Below are 12,459 nucleotides of genomic sequence, written 5' to 3'. Positions count from 1 at the left end.
CTGGTGCAGTCCTGAGTGCTAGGCCAAAAAGAGTTCCATTTTCCTGATAGACTTCAATGGCTTTGACTGCGTCCAAGCAGTGAAGAGCAATTTCCTTTTGGGGCTTCTGAATAGGGCAAACAGATGGAAGCATATCTTCATTGAGATGGAATACCGAGACCACTTTGGGAAGATGGACGCTTAGAGCATAAGGCTACATTGTCCTGAAGGATGAGGAAGGGCTCCTCACAAGAGGGTGCTGTTGGCTCAGAGACACATCTAACAGACATGATGGCAACCAAGCAAGCCATTTTAAAAGGAGAGACCACCTAAGAGAAAGTTCCTGATTGATTCTGAAAGGGTGGTTTCTGCAGGGAAAAAGAAAACCAGTTTAAAGGTCCCAAAGAATTACAGGGTGCTGCAAGGGGGGGCCTGATAGGAGAAACACCTTGGATAAAAGGGTTTAACAATACAGGATGAGGACAGAGGCTTTTGGAGAATAGAAAAAAAATTAAACCTGTTCTTTCCAGAGTGCTGAGAGGCAATATCTTGTCAAGCCCAGATTGTAAAAAAGCCAGCATACAAGGCATGGAGTATTTTTCTGGTCTTGAAATGCCTGGGTTTACACCAGGAAAAGGAGGATTTCCAGGTACAATAGTAGATCTTTTTGAAAGTGGCTTTTCTTGCTATCAGCAAAGTGGGGATGTCAAGCTCAGAGACCCCTCTGTCTTTTAAAACCTGGACTTCAACAGCCATAACATTAAGGCCTCATGCACACAGCACTTTTGCCAACTCTCCTAGAAGCCTTTCCCCTCACAGCAGCTTTTTGGTAGAAAAAAAAACACCTAAACACTTGTAAAAGTTTAATGTGCTTAGGTTCCTCAAGTGCTTGGGCAATTCATTTATTTCAATGGCCAGAAAAAAAAAAGTTAAGTTACATTAAAAAAAAAAAAAGATTCCCCTACGAATAGCTGAAAAAAACATCCTGTATGCAAGATGTCTAAAGCTAGAGACAGGGTGGAATAGAGGTCACAGAGACAGCCTGACCTGTTGGGATAAGACCAGGGGTCGTCTCCTAGCAGTCCAAGTATGTCTGTGTTCCAAGTTCTGCAATGAGTCACCAGTTTCTTTCCCCCCCCCCCTTTTTTTTTTTTTTGGAACAGAATGCATACTGGAGGAAAGGCATAGGATTAGCAAAAAGCAATTCCAAGGAATTACCAGAGCATCTGATGCAAGTGCTAGAGAATCCTTAATCCTTCACAGAGTCTCCCATCTGACATATTAGGTTGAAGATGTTGAGATGAAGGGCCCATTCCTCTTGGTCCAGGCAGTGATGGCTGATGTAATCGGATTCCAGTTGTCCAATCCTTTGATGTGGACAGCAGATATCCCTGATAGTTTTTCCATCCATTAAAGGTTCTGGCTTGCTTCCTTCAAGGCTGCATGACTCCTGGTTATGACCCTTGAAAATAGATGTAGGCCACAGCCATTATGTTGACTGACTGCACTATAAGTGGGTGTTCCTGCAGAGGGAGGGTCCAATGGTGAAGAGTTATCCTAATCACGCTCCAAGATGTTGATGGGGAGCTGGCTTCCTCTAGTGACCATGTTCTTCAGATCATGAGGGACTGGAATGCTTCTTCACAACCCAAATGACTAGCATCATTTTCACTTTCCAGTGATGACAGAAATAATTTGCCCACCATCAGGGCAGGGCTGAAAACCCCATCAGGATAGGAAGCTAATAGCTCGGGTTGATAGCAGCACAAATAGATCAAAAGAAAGAGCATGCTTGTTCCAAGCCAACAATATATTTTGCTGAAGACGTCTGGAATGAAATTTGGCACATGGGAGAGCTTTGAAGGAGGCCTCCATGAGGCCTAGAACTTTAATGGAGAATATCACAGAGGGGTAGGTTTTTGAACCCCAGATCCAAACATGAGAACAGAGAGAGCAGTTTGTCCATCAGAAGACTTGCATGGGCTGCATTTAGGACCAGATATTCCAGGCCAAGAGAGCGTTCGAGAGCAGATTTTTGGAAGCTGATCACCCAACCAAAAGCCTGGAATATCAGATTTGTCCTGTGGACATTCGCAGACAGCTGGAAGGGGGAATGAGTCCTTCAGAAGCAGGTTGTCTAGATAGCTTGTCGCATGGATGCCCTGAGCTCTGAAAGGAGCTAGAAGAGGTACAACTTCTTTACAACTTCTTTGTGAAAACTCTGGGAAATGAATGGTAGATATTTCCCTCCGCTGACGTAATCACAAACCTTGCAGACTCCATGTGATATTTTGACTATTAAGGTGTTTAGGGATTTAGGACCAATACCCCCCCCCCGGGTTTAATTACCGTGAACGTGTTGGAGGATAAGCCTTTGAACCTGTCCAGAGGTACAGGAACTACTCCCCCGGACAAATCTGACTGTTTTGGCAAATTTTGAATAGATCTGAAACTAGAAGGTGGTGAAAGGGTAGTTCTGAACTGTAAGTTGTACTCCTTTAAAACCAAGGACTAAATTCTTAGATCTGGGATGTCTGACCCAGAGTAATAGATGTTCCCTGACTCTCAGGAGGGCACCCCTAAACTAGTAAGTGGGCTTTGGGGAAGAATACTTAGTTGGTTTTGTGGACCAAGTTTTATGTCTAAAGAAGGGCTGAACTTGGGCTTGGAAGAAAGTGCTCTGCATTTTGAGGAGGTAGAGACTCTTTGAAGAGGGAGGTTTTAGAACTTTCCTCTGTGGAAGAAAAGATGCCACAGGTAAAAAAATTCTAACCACTCTACCAAAGTAGGTTTATTAAAAGAATGGTAGACAAGTTAAATCAAGTTCACCACTGGTGCAGCTGTGAGCATGATACCAGCATTTAAGAGCTAATGAAGGGCTTTCTGATAAAAGTGATTAGGAGGCACTAGAGCTGCCTGATCGCTTTTAAAGGGCTCTCAAATCAGATGCTCCCCCTGGATCCCCCAGCCGCAGCACCCACAGGAAACTTGGAACCACAGAAAAACAGCCTCCCCAGTGAAAGTAAGAGAAACTCTGAACACATCTGGCCCTGATCCCTCCTGCAACTAAATGACTCTGGAAGTGAAAAATATCTTCAATGTCTTCATAAAGAATACCTTTCACCTACCCATGCTGTCAGAGGGCTATTTAGCCCCCCTGTCCAAGCAATATAAAAATTATTTTATATATACATACACACATATATATATGTATGCATATATACATACACACACATATATATATGTATGTACGTGGGGGGGGGGGGGGGAGGGGAGGGAGAGAGAGAGAGAGAGAGAGAGAGAGAGAGAGAGAGAGAGAGAGAGAGAGAGAGAGAGAGAGAGAGAGAGAGAGAGAGAGAGAGAGAGAGAGAGAGAGAGAGAGAGACACACACATATATACATACATATACACACACACACACACATACATATAAAATAAAAAATTTAAAGCAGCCCCACCACCCCCATACACATGCGATATAAGAAAACACAATGTAGGGAGATCACAGGTATGGAAACAAACTGTACATCACTGCAAATGCTGGACAGACAGTAAAAATTTGAAGGTCATACTTCACTACAAATAATCTGGAAAAGCTATTAAAGCGTTGTTCATTGCGATTCCACAGTGTTTGTTGCCACATTTGGTATCTACTTACTTGACACAACCCAATCTTCTATTTAACAAAAAATTAGTTATGTGTGCGTTTTTTGCTAAAATGTATTTTAGTGTATTGTTGCTGAAAATATGCATTAGATAAACAATAATTTGATGATTGCAAGTACCACCAATGTCTCAGTTTTCAGAAAATACATACTTTTTGGGGGGTTTACAGTCATTTCTGCCATAAAAAGCAGATTTTAACATGCCAAAAAATTAATAAACTGCCAGGCAAGTGGTTAATGGATTTGTCAAGTGTCATCAAACAGACGTCCTTAAAAGGGCATACATGTAGGACATCTTTCACAGGCAGCTTCAGTTGCCCAGGCTTTAAGCCAAAAGATTCCGTGCATGTGAATGGATATCAGAGGCACACTAAAAATATAGCAATCTGATTTAGTGCATCAACACAAAAGAGCAAGACATAAGGTAAATGCTGTAGTTGCTCAGTTGAAGTACGGTTCTGAAAGACAGGATCATGTTTGTTGCTCACTGTCCTAGCCCAGTTAGTAGCAGTTTGGCAGATTGACATTGCCGTAATAGCTGGTTGCAGAGTAGGGCCTGCGAGAGTAAAGCTTTCAAGTGTGTCAAGCTTTCTATCAGCCGAATCTTTGAAAGAAGGGCCACTCTCAATTGGTGCAGTGAAATGCTTAACACAGTAGGGTCTCCCAAAACAGACCATTTCTTTTTTTTGTTAACTATTTTCCACTGGATAGAATTTGGTCAATGATTTTTAGGGGAATTGATATAATTCTGTATTGATCCAATCATCAGATTTCCTGTTTTATTTGTTCATGAATGGGGAATGTCTTTTTAGATTTAGCAGGTTTCTTTGTACCCAAAGGGGCATGGCAAAATGGAGGTAAATGCAACAATGTTAAGGCTTTTGCACACAGAAGTGAGCATATCAACATTTGCAAACCTATTGCTTTAAAGTATTAACATCCCGTGCATAGGAGCCAGGCAGCGAGAAATTTTTAATAGCTTCCTCTTGCACCACTTCCATATCCTCTTCATTGCCTACTATGTCTGCTCCTGTAATACTGGGCCAGGCTGCTTGGAAGTGGAGATGTGGGTAGGAAGCTGCCTGCCTCACGTGTGTCCTGCTGCAATGTGCTTTGACCAAAACTGGTGCAAACAATATGGTGGCTGCACCCGCACATTACAAGATAGAATGGCACCTGCACATGAAGTGCCCAAAACATCCCATTTGCCCTTCCACTTCACTGCAAGCAATTCATCATTTCTCAAGCAAGTTTTCTCCCCCTAAGTCGGGTGTTTACAAGCAGTTACGGGAAGCCTCGGCAATTAGGTCGCACGGTGCCACATGAGCCAATTCCAAGATTGTACCAATGTCTAAATAGTGGCACACTTGCATAGAAATCGTCCACATAAGTGGTACCCCTTGTGGAACAAAGATGACAAAGTCCCAAACTATCTTGATACTGCTCCCCATGTAGTCTGAGCAGTCACGGTGCGCTACTTCAAGGTCTCTTCCCTCAAACCCTAAAATTATATGTATATCCTGTGGCCCTCTCACAGAGCTTATGCAATTTGACCCCATATCTGGCATGCTTGCTCAGGAGGTACTGTTGGAATGCAAGGCAGCCAGTAAAGTAAATGAGGGACTCATCCACGCAGATGTTTTCCTGGGGCATATACACATCTGTAAATTTCTCAGTGAGTTGGTTTATGAGGTGCCAAGTTTTGTAGAGACAGTAGTTCAGGGTCACCCCGAGAACGACAGTGTGTTATGACTGCAATGCATGAATCGCATTATCGTCTCATATCTATGCCTGGCCATGGGAGCAGAGAACATGGGCATATTATGAATTGGGTCTGAGGACCAATTCGACCGCAAGCCACTTTTTTGTTATGCCCATGTTGAGGTTTAGGCCAAAAGGTTTTAAAATCAGAAACCGTAATAGGTTTCCATGTAAAATGGTCTGGCAAGAGCTGAATGTGGGTTGGCGGCGATATACTGTTGTGCTTATAAATTGCTTTGGCCCACAATAAAATTATACAAGTCTCCTGTGAAAAATAGCTCCATTAAATGGAAGCAGCAAATTTAATCCCCTTGATTTTAATTCCAGGTTGGGTAGTGAACGGGGGAAGTACGGGTGCTGCAGAATCTGTGGGTTGCCAAATCAGGATTTGCAAGCACGTCCGCAAAGGACACTGGGAAAATTCTTTGTAGCTGTGGGACACTACTTGTGCTAGCCACTCCACCAACTTGTACTGCACTTATGTAACTCACCACATCACCAAGTGATACTGCAGTGCTGGTATGAAAAAGACCAACATATACTAGGCCGCTGGTGCTCGCCAGTTCACCAAAAGGGAGTGTAACACTAGTACTGGCACTCTGCTACATATGAGACAAGTCATGCGTTCCTAGCACTTCAGCTTCATGGGGTTGGGTACGCTTGATCTCAACAGGAATCTCTTCCATCGTCCAAGCTACCTGTCGAGGTGACGCTGCTTACTACAGGTTTGTATTGTGAGGCAAATTCTGTTAGAGGCTTCCCCTTCGCTCTCATCTGACATGCTCAGAATCCTGTAGACCTCTTCACTAGTGTACTTTTTAGGCCCTAAATTTACAGGTACCTAGTACAACTCACAATGAAAAAAGAAAAAAGTAGCACTTGGCTGTCAGGGACTGCTTGAACCGATACTAATAAATTTCACAAATTTCACCTGCTAGTGCTTGCAGAAATCAGGCCAGATTCTGCTAAGGCTGTGGCTTTGTGTGCAATTTATCACAGGTGACAGTGATCAGAAATTACACTGACACTGGGGCTAAACGAAAGTGCTGGCAGCGAATGGGGCTGACCCTGCTAACACTGCATTTTTGGGATGCTGATACTAAGAGGGCATTGGTATAGTTTTGGTTGTGATCAATATATTGATTCGTACAAACACTATACTGGCAATGACGGTGATCAGCGACCTATAGCATGAGTGAAACAGTGTGCGAGCAATCTAACGCTAGCTGACCCTGGTGCTGACGTCGCTAGTGGCAGTAACCATAATCAGTGAAAAAAAAAAAAAAATCACTGGCCAAGACCCATTGACAAGCATCTCTGACAGTAAATGCTAGTAGGGGGGCTGCCTGTCCGCAGTACATTGCAGGCAGGTGGCCCGAAAGTGGTTAAAGTTTAAGTACACTCAAAATAAAACAAAACTTTATACAAGGGGCATAAATTATAGTCAGGAGGATGTGTCCCTTGTGGTGATGCCTCTTATATTAGATGAATTCTTCCACAGTTTATACCCACCACCACAATCTTCCAGTGTGGCCATACTACTTCCTATGAATGAAATGTGAACTGCGCATAAATGGGGTGGACCTATCATCCGGTAATTACCCGCCGACACCTGGCAATTACTGAAGATTTCCGACAGGGAGGAGGGCTGCTTTGTTTACTAACAGTCCTCCTTCCTATCGGCTTGGGGAACACTGCTCTGGATGGCTGTGCATAGTGTAAGAATGCCCGCCGCAGTCCCGCAATCAGTCTGTGATCGCCGCCATGATTAGTAAACAAAAAAAAAAATTCTAGTATCTATACAGTAATTTGTAAACGCTATAACTTTCATGTAAACCAATTTACACGTATCTGGAATTTTTTTTTAGCAAAGACATGTACAGTAGCAGAATACATTTTGCCCTAAATTCATGATGAAATTTGTTTTTAATTATTTTACTGGACATGTTTAATAGCAAAAAATCAAAAATAGTTTTTTTTCTCTCAAAATTGTCAGTCTTTTTAATAGCCCAAAAAAACAAATAAATCAAATAAATTTATTAAATAAAGAAAGCTCAATCTGTGGGGAAAAAAAAAAGAAAAAAAAAAAAAAAAAGGACAAATTTAATTTGGGTGCAGTGTTGCATGACCCCGCAATTGTCAGTTAAAGTAACGCAGCACTGTAACGCAAAAAATGGCCTGGTCAGGAAGGGGGGTAAATCCTCAGGAGGGCAAGTGGTTAAATCTCTTTTGTCCAGATATACACTTAAGGTTTTGATGATTATCGCACTGCAAATTTCACCTGCCATAGATTTCTGTATAAAACAACATAGACAACCAAATAAATTTTGCCAAATAGATGCACAGTCTGCTTTGTACAGTAAGTTGGTGAATACCCATATCTTTCATTGGATGTCACCTTTTTTTTCTCCAATAAATCATATTGCTCCTACAGTGTATCCATATAAAATATAGAATATATATTTAATACCTCTTCTAGGAATGGAGATTACAGTCTCGTTGTCTTGCTGAGTAACACATATTGTGGTATCTGGTATCTCTGATAAAATATCCATCAGTTCACAAACTCCATATTCTGTAACGTCCCAGTCTCTTGAAAATGACCTAGAAGTTTAAAAATACATATATTAAACCCCCTTCACCATGTAAAAGAAGAGACTTATTATAAGTCAAGCTTTTCAGACCAGATAACACCAGAGAATTTTCAAGAGCTATGGGACCATTTACGATAAAAAGATATAAAAAAAAAGTTTCCAACAGACAAAAGGGTCCAACAGCTTTTCCTTCTATTGTACAAATCAAAAAAGTCAGAGTACACTGGCTACCCAATTTACATAAACATACAGCACTACCAAAATCTAAGTACAGTGGATATAAAAAGTCTACACACCCCTGTTAAAATGTCAGGTTTCTGTGATGTAAAAAAATAAATATATATGAAACAAAAGATAAATAATTTCAGAACTTTTTCCACCTTTAAATGTAACCTATAAACTGCTTGAACAACAGACTGAAATCTTTTAGGTGAAGGGAAGTAAAAAAAAAAAAAAAAAAAAACCCTAAAATAATATGGTTGCATAAGGGTGCACACCCTTAAACTAATACTTTGTTGAAGCACCTTTTGATTTTATTACAGAACTCAGTCTTTTTGGGTATGAGTCTATCAGCATGGCACATCTTGACTTGGCAATATTTGCCCACTCTTCCTTGCAAAAACACTCCAAATCTGTCAGATGGCGAGGGCATCGCCTGTGTACAGCACTCTGCAGACCACCCCCCAAATTTTCAGTCGGATTCAGGTCAGGGCTGTGGCTGGGCCATTCCAAAACTTTCATCTTCTTCTGGTTAAGCAATTCCTTTGCTGATTTGCATGTGTGCTTTGGGCTGTTGTCATGACAAAAAAGGAGGTTCCTCTTCATGTTCAGCTTTCTAGCAGAAGCCTGAAGGTTTTGTGTCAATATTGACTGATATTTGGAACTGTTCATAATTGCCTATACCTTGACTAAGGCAGTTCCAGCTGAAGAAAAACAGTCCCAAAGCATGATACTGCCACCATGCTTCACTGAGTATGGTGTTCTTTTGGTGATTTGCAGTGTTTTTGTGCCAAACATATTTTGGAATTATGGCCAAAAAGTTCAACCTTGGTTTCATCAGGCCATAACATTTTCCGACATGCTTTTGGGAGACTTCAGATGTGCTTTTGCAAAATTTCGCCAGGCTTGGATGATGTTCTTTGTAAAAAAAAAGGCTTCTGTCTCGCCACTCTACCCCACAGCCCAGACATATGAAGAATACAGGAGATTGGTGTCACATATACCACACAGTCAGTACTTGCCAGATATTCCTGCAGCTCCTTTAATGTTGCTGTAGGCCTCTTGGCAGCCTTCCAGACCAGTTTTCTACTGGTCTTTTCATCAATTTTGGAGGGACATTCAGTTCTCGGTAATGTCACTGATGTGCCATATTTTCTCCACTTGATGACTGTCATCACTGTGTTCCATGGTATATCTAATGCCTTGGAAATTTTCTACCCTTCTCCTGACTGATTCCTTTTAAGAATGTGATCCCTCTGATGCTTTGGAAGCTCTCTGCAGACCATGGCTTTTGCTATAGGACGCGACTAAGAAAATGTCAGGAAAGACATACTAGAACAGCTGAACTTTATTTGGGGTTATTTAGAGGCACTTCAAAATGATGGCAGGTGTGTACCAACTTCTACTTAACATGATTTTGAATGTGATTGCTTAATTGTGATCACAGCTACATCCCCAGTTATAAGAGGGTGTGCATACTTATGCAACCACATTTCAGTTTTACTCCCCCCCCCCCCCCCTAAATGATTCAATTGAGTTGTACAGTTTATAGGTCACATTAAAAAGGTGGAAAAAGTTCTGAAATAATTTATCCTGGTCTAATTTGTTTACATCACAGACACCTGACATTTTAATTAGGGGGTGTGTAGACTTAATAACCACTATGTGTATGTATAGATATATAGATAAATAAAACATGCCACAACAAAATCCTACAATAGAAGGAAGTGCATAAATCATCAATCCATTCCATTGCCTATCAAGTTTTCGTAACCTACCCAGAATTACATACAGCCAGATAACACGATAGCTGCATTTGCCTTCTTTCAAATCATATCAAATGAGCACTCTCAGGTGACAGGACACTGCCAAAAGGTATCTTAAAAAAAAACTTTAAAAACTCCCTCATTTGACCCCTCCCACCATGAGAACGTCAGTTTTCTAGCAAACAAAGAAAAAAAAAAAACAACACAAAGGGGAGAGTTATGTGTCCTGCACTTTTCTCTAAGAAAGGGAATTTAGAGGAATGCAACAAATGCAATTTTCTTTATCCTACAGTAAAGGTCACAGGCTGTCAATCATAATAAATGACATGCTTATTGTACAGTCCATAAAATAATAACTGACTAGATCCAGGAGGGAGAAAAAAAAAAAAAGAAAGTACCGAAACCATTCAGTGCATATAGCAGTTTCCACACGGCACCACAGTGGTAAAACCAACTGCTTACCGGACATTAAGACCCTCAAATTATAGTTAAGCCGATCTTGTTCATGCCCAACCTTCAAGGATCAGTCATATAAAACCACCAACTTGAGGAACTCAAAAGGACCCAAGATTTTATCGTTTTTAAGAACTTTCCATTGTCTCTGTAAAGTAGTTACAAAGCACAATTAAAAGGTCACAAGAGCCCCTATTTTCGATTTTTGATTTTTCTTCCAGCATCAGGTTCCTATTTAGTATAGCTATATCTGTGATTTTATCCAGCTCTAACAGAATAACCTTTATCAATGTGCCTTGCTTTCACGATTTAATCCCGTTTATAATAACCATCAATCGGCAAACAATTCTGTCTGATGAGGAAGAATTGACTTTTGTTTGAGAACAGATTTCAATCAAGAGGGATGACAACTTCTTTGGCCAATGAAAAGATTACGATCCGTATCCTTAAAATATATAGTGGTCACAATATTTTCTTCTTTAACCTCTGTATTAAGTTCTAAATAGGGAATATGGGATTTACCATTGAGATGCTGTATATAATCATTAAGCGAATGTCACCATCTTTGCCAAACTACTAATTCTACTCTTCTATGTATATAGTGTACTCCTCCCATTTAGCCATAAAGAGGTTGGCCATACTAGCAGCAAATTTAGCTCCCATGGCCACACCCCATATTGAATGGGATGTGAATAGCTTCAATCAAAATGTTTAGAGGCTTGTTATATATTATGAGAATTTGATTGATGTAGTTTATTTTGAATCTTAATTTTTTTTTCCCCTACTAGGGAGTGTTCTTTATAATTTTAGGTTTATGTTCATTCATATATTTTTATGGCAGGATATTTTTGTGTTGGCTGCCGGCAGATTTTTTTCTCGTTTTATTAAGGTTTATTTGGTTATTTTCCAATAGGTCGGATTATGGGGCTGATCTCTTGCTTCCCCTTTTTGGGATGAGTTATGTCTGTTTATGTTGCCTAGTGGAGGTGTGGAGCTCAAGTTGAGGCAGATTGCTTCTGATCTTCATACACCTCTTAGTGGAGCGCGTATTGATTTCCAGTCTTCTAAGTGTATAAATTGTGTGCTGCCGTCCGTTCGCCATGCCCCCGATGATGCCATTTTGTGACAGTGCGTTGGCCAGCACGCTGAATGCCACGGTCATTTATTTATTTTTTTTTTTAAGCGGTTTACAAGCACTTTTATCATTCGAGTTTGTGTGAGTTTGCTACCTATTAATAAAAGTTTGGCTGTTTTAATGTACTTCACTATGGGAGTTTTTCCTTCTATGTGAGGCATACATCTTCCTTTTGATTCTTGGGCCATCCCTTATCAAGTTTAATGAGGAGGACTTATGTGACTAATCAGTGAAGGTTGGGAGTTAAGGGCTGCTTAACCAAAGTTTTCAGGATTCTATCAAGTGTTTAAGACCACTTTATAATTTTATGGTCTTATGCAGGCCATAGACTGTTCGTTTACCGGCCAATTTTTCGTCCAAAAGAATAAATCGACCGATTTTCACACTGTTAGTGGGGCGATGGCATCGGCAGATTTTCGCAATTCCTCATTTCTCTTTTATCGGTCAACCTGGAAAATTTGCGAAAAAAGGCCGATTTTCGCAATCATTGGTGGCAACAGAACAACCGATGTTTGGTTTTTCGGACAAAAAAGAAAAAAATCGGCCGATAAACAAACTGTCTATGGCTTAATGTCTGGTAAGCAGTTAGTTTTAACCACTGTAGTGTCGTATGGAAACCGTTATGTGCACTGAATGGTGTAGGGACTTTTTTTATTCTCCCTCCTGGAGAAAGTCAGTTATTTTATGGACTGTACAATAAGCGCATGTTTAAAATTTGAGTAACTGTATTCATGATCAACCAAATTTATGCCGGCAGCTTATTTTATATATTTTATATTAAATGTTTTATTTTTGTACTTCTTTGGGATATTTTTTATCCAAGCAAGGTGAAGCTCCCTGTTTTAATCATAATAAATGGGACATCCCAAAAGCAGTAAAGTGAAGA

General features: G+C 40.6%; 1 protein-coding gene across 6 annotated transcripts in view; it reads right to left on the bottom strand.

The window, feature by feature from the left end:
* MARF1 (meiosis regulator and mRNA stability factor 1) overlaps nt 1–12,459 on the bottom strand; it is a 243,654-nt gene that overhangs the window by 66,522 nt on the left and 164,673 nt on the right. For all 6 annotated transcript variants that reach the window (XR_016312994.1, XM_089679093.1, XM_089679095.1 and 3 more), the window contains one exon: nt 7,877–8,010. Coding sequence is in view for 5 of the 6 variants with exons in the window: in XM_089679093.1 (XP_089535219.1) it covers nt 7,877–8,010 (134 nt within the window). In the remaining variant the exon portion in view is untranslated. The remainder of the gene's footprint in view (nt 1–7,876; nt 8,011–12,459) is intronic.

The sequence above is a fragment of the Staurois parvus genome, unplaced genomic scaffold, assembly GCF_062004578.1.
Source record: "Staurois parvus isolate SC_StPar_1 unplaced genomic scaffold, SC_StPar_1.0 ptg000217l, whole genome shotgun sequence".
NCBI lineage: Eukaryota > Metazoa > Chordata > Amphibia > Anura > Ranidae > Staurois > Staurois parvus.
This window is presented reverse-complemented; position numbering and strand designations above follow the sequence as displayed.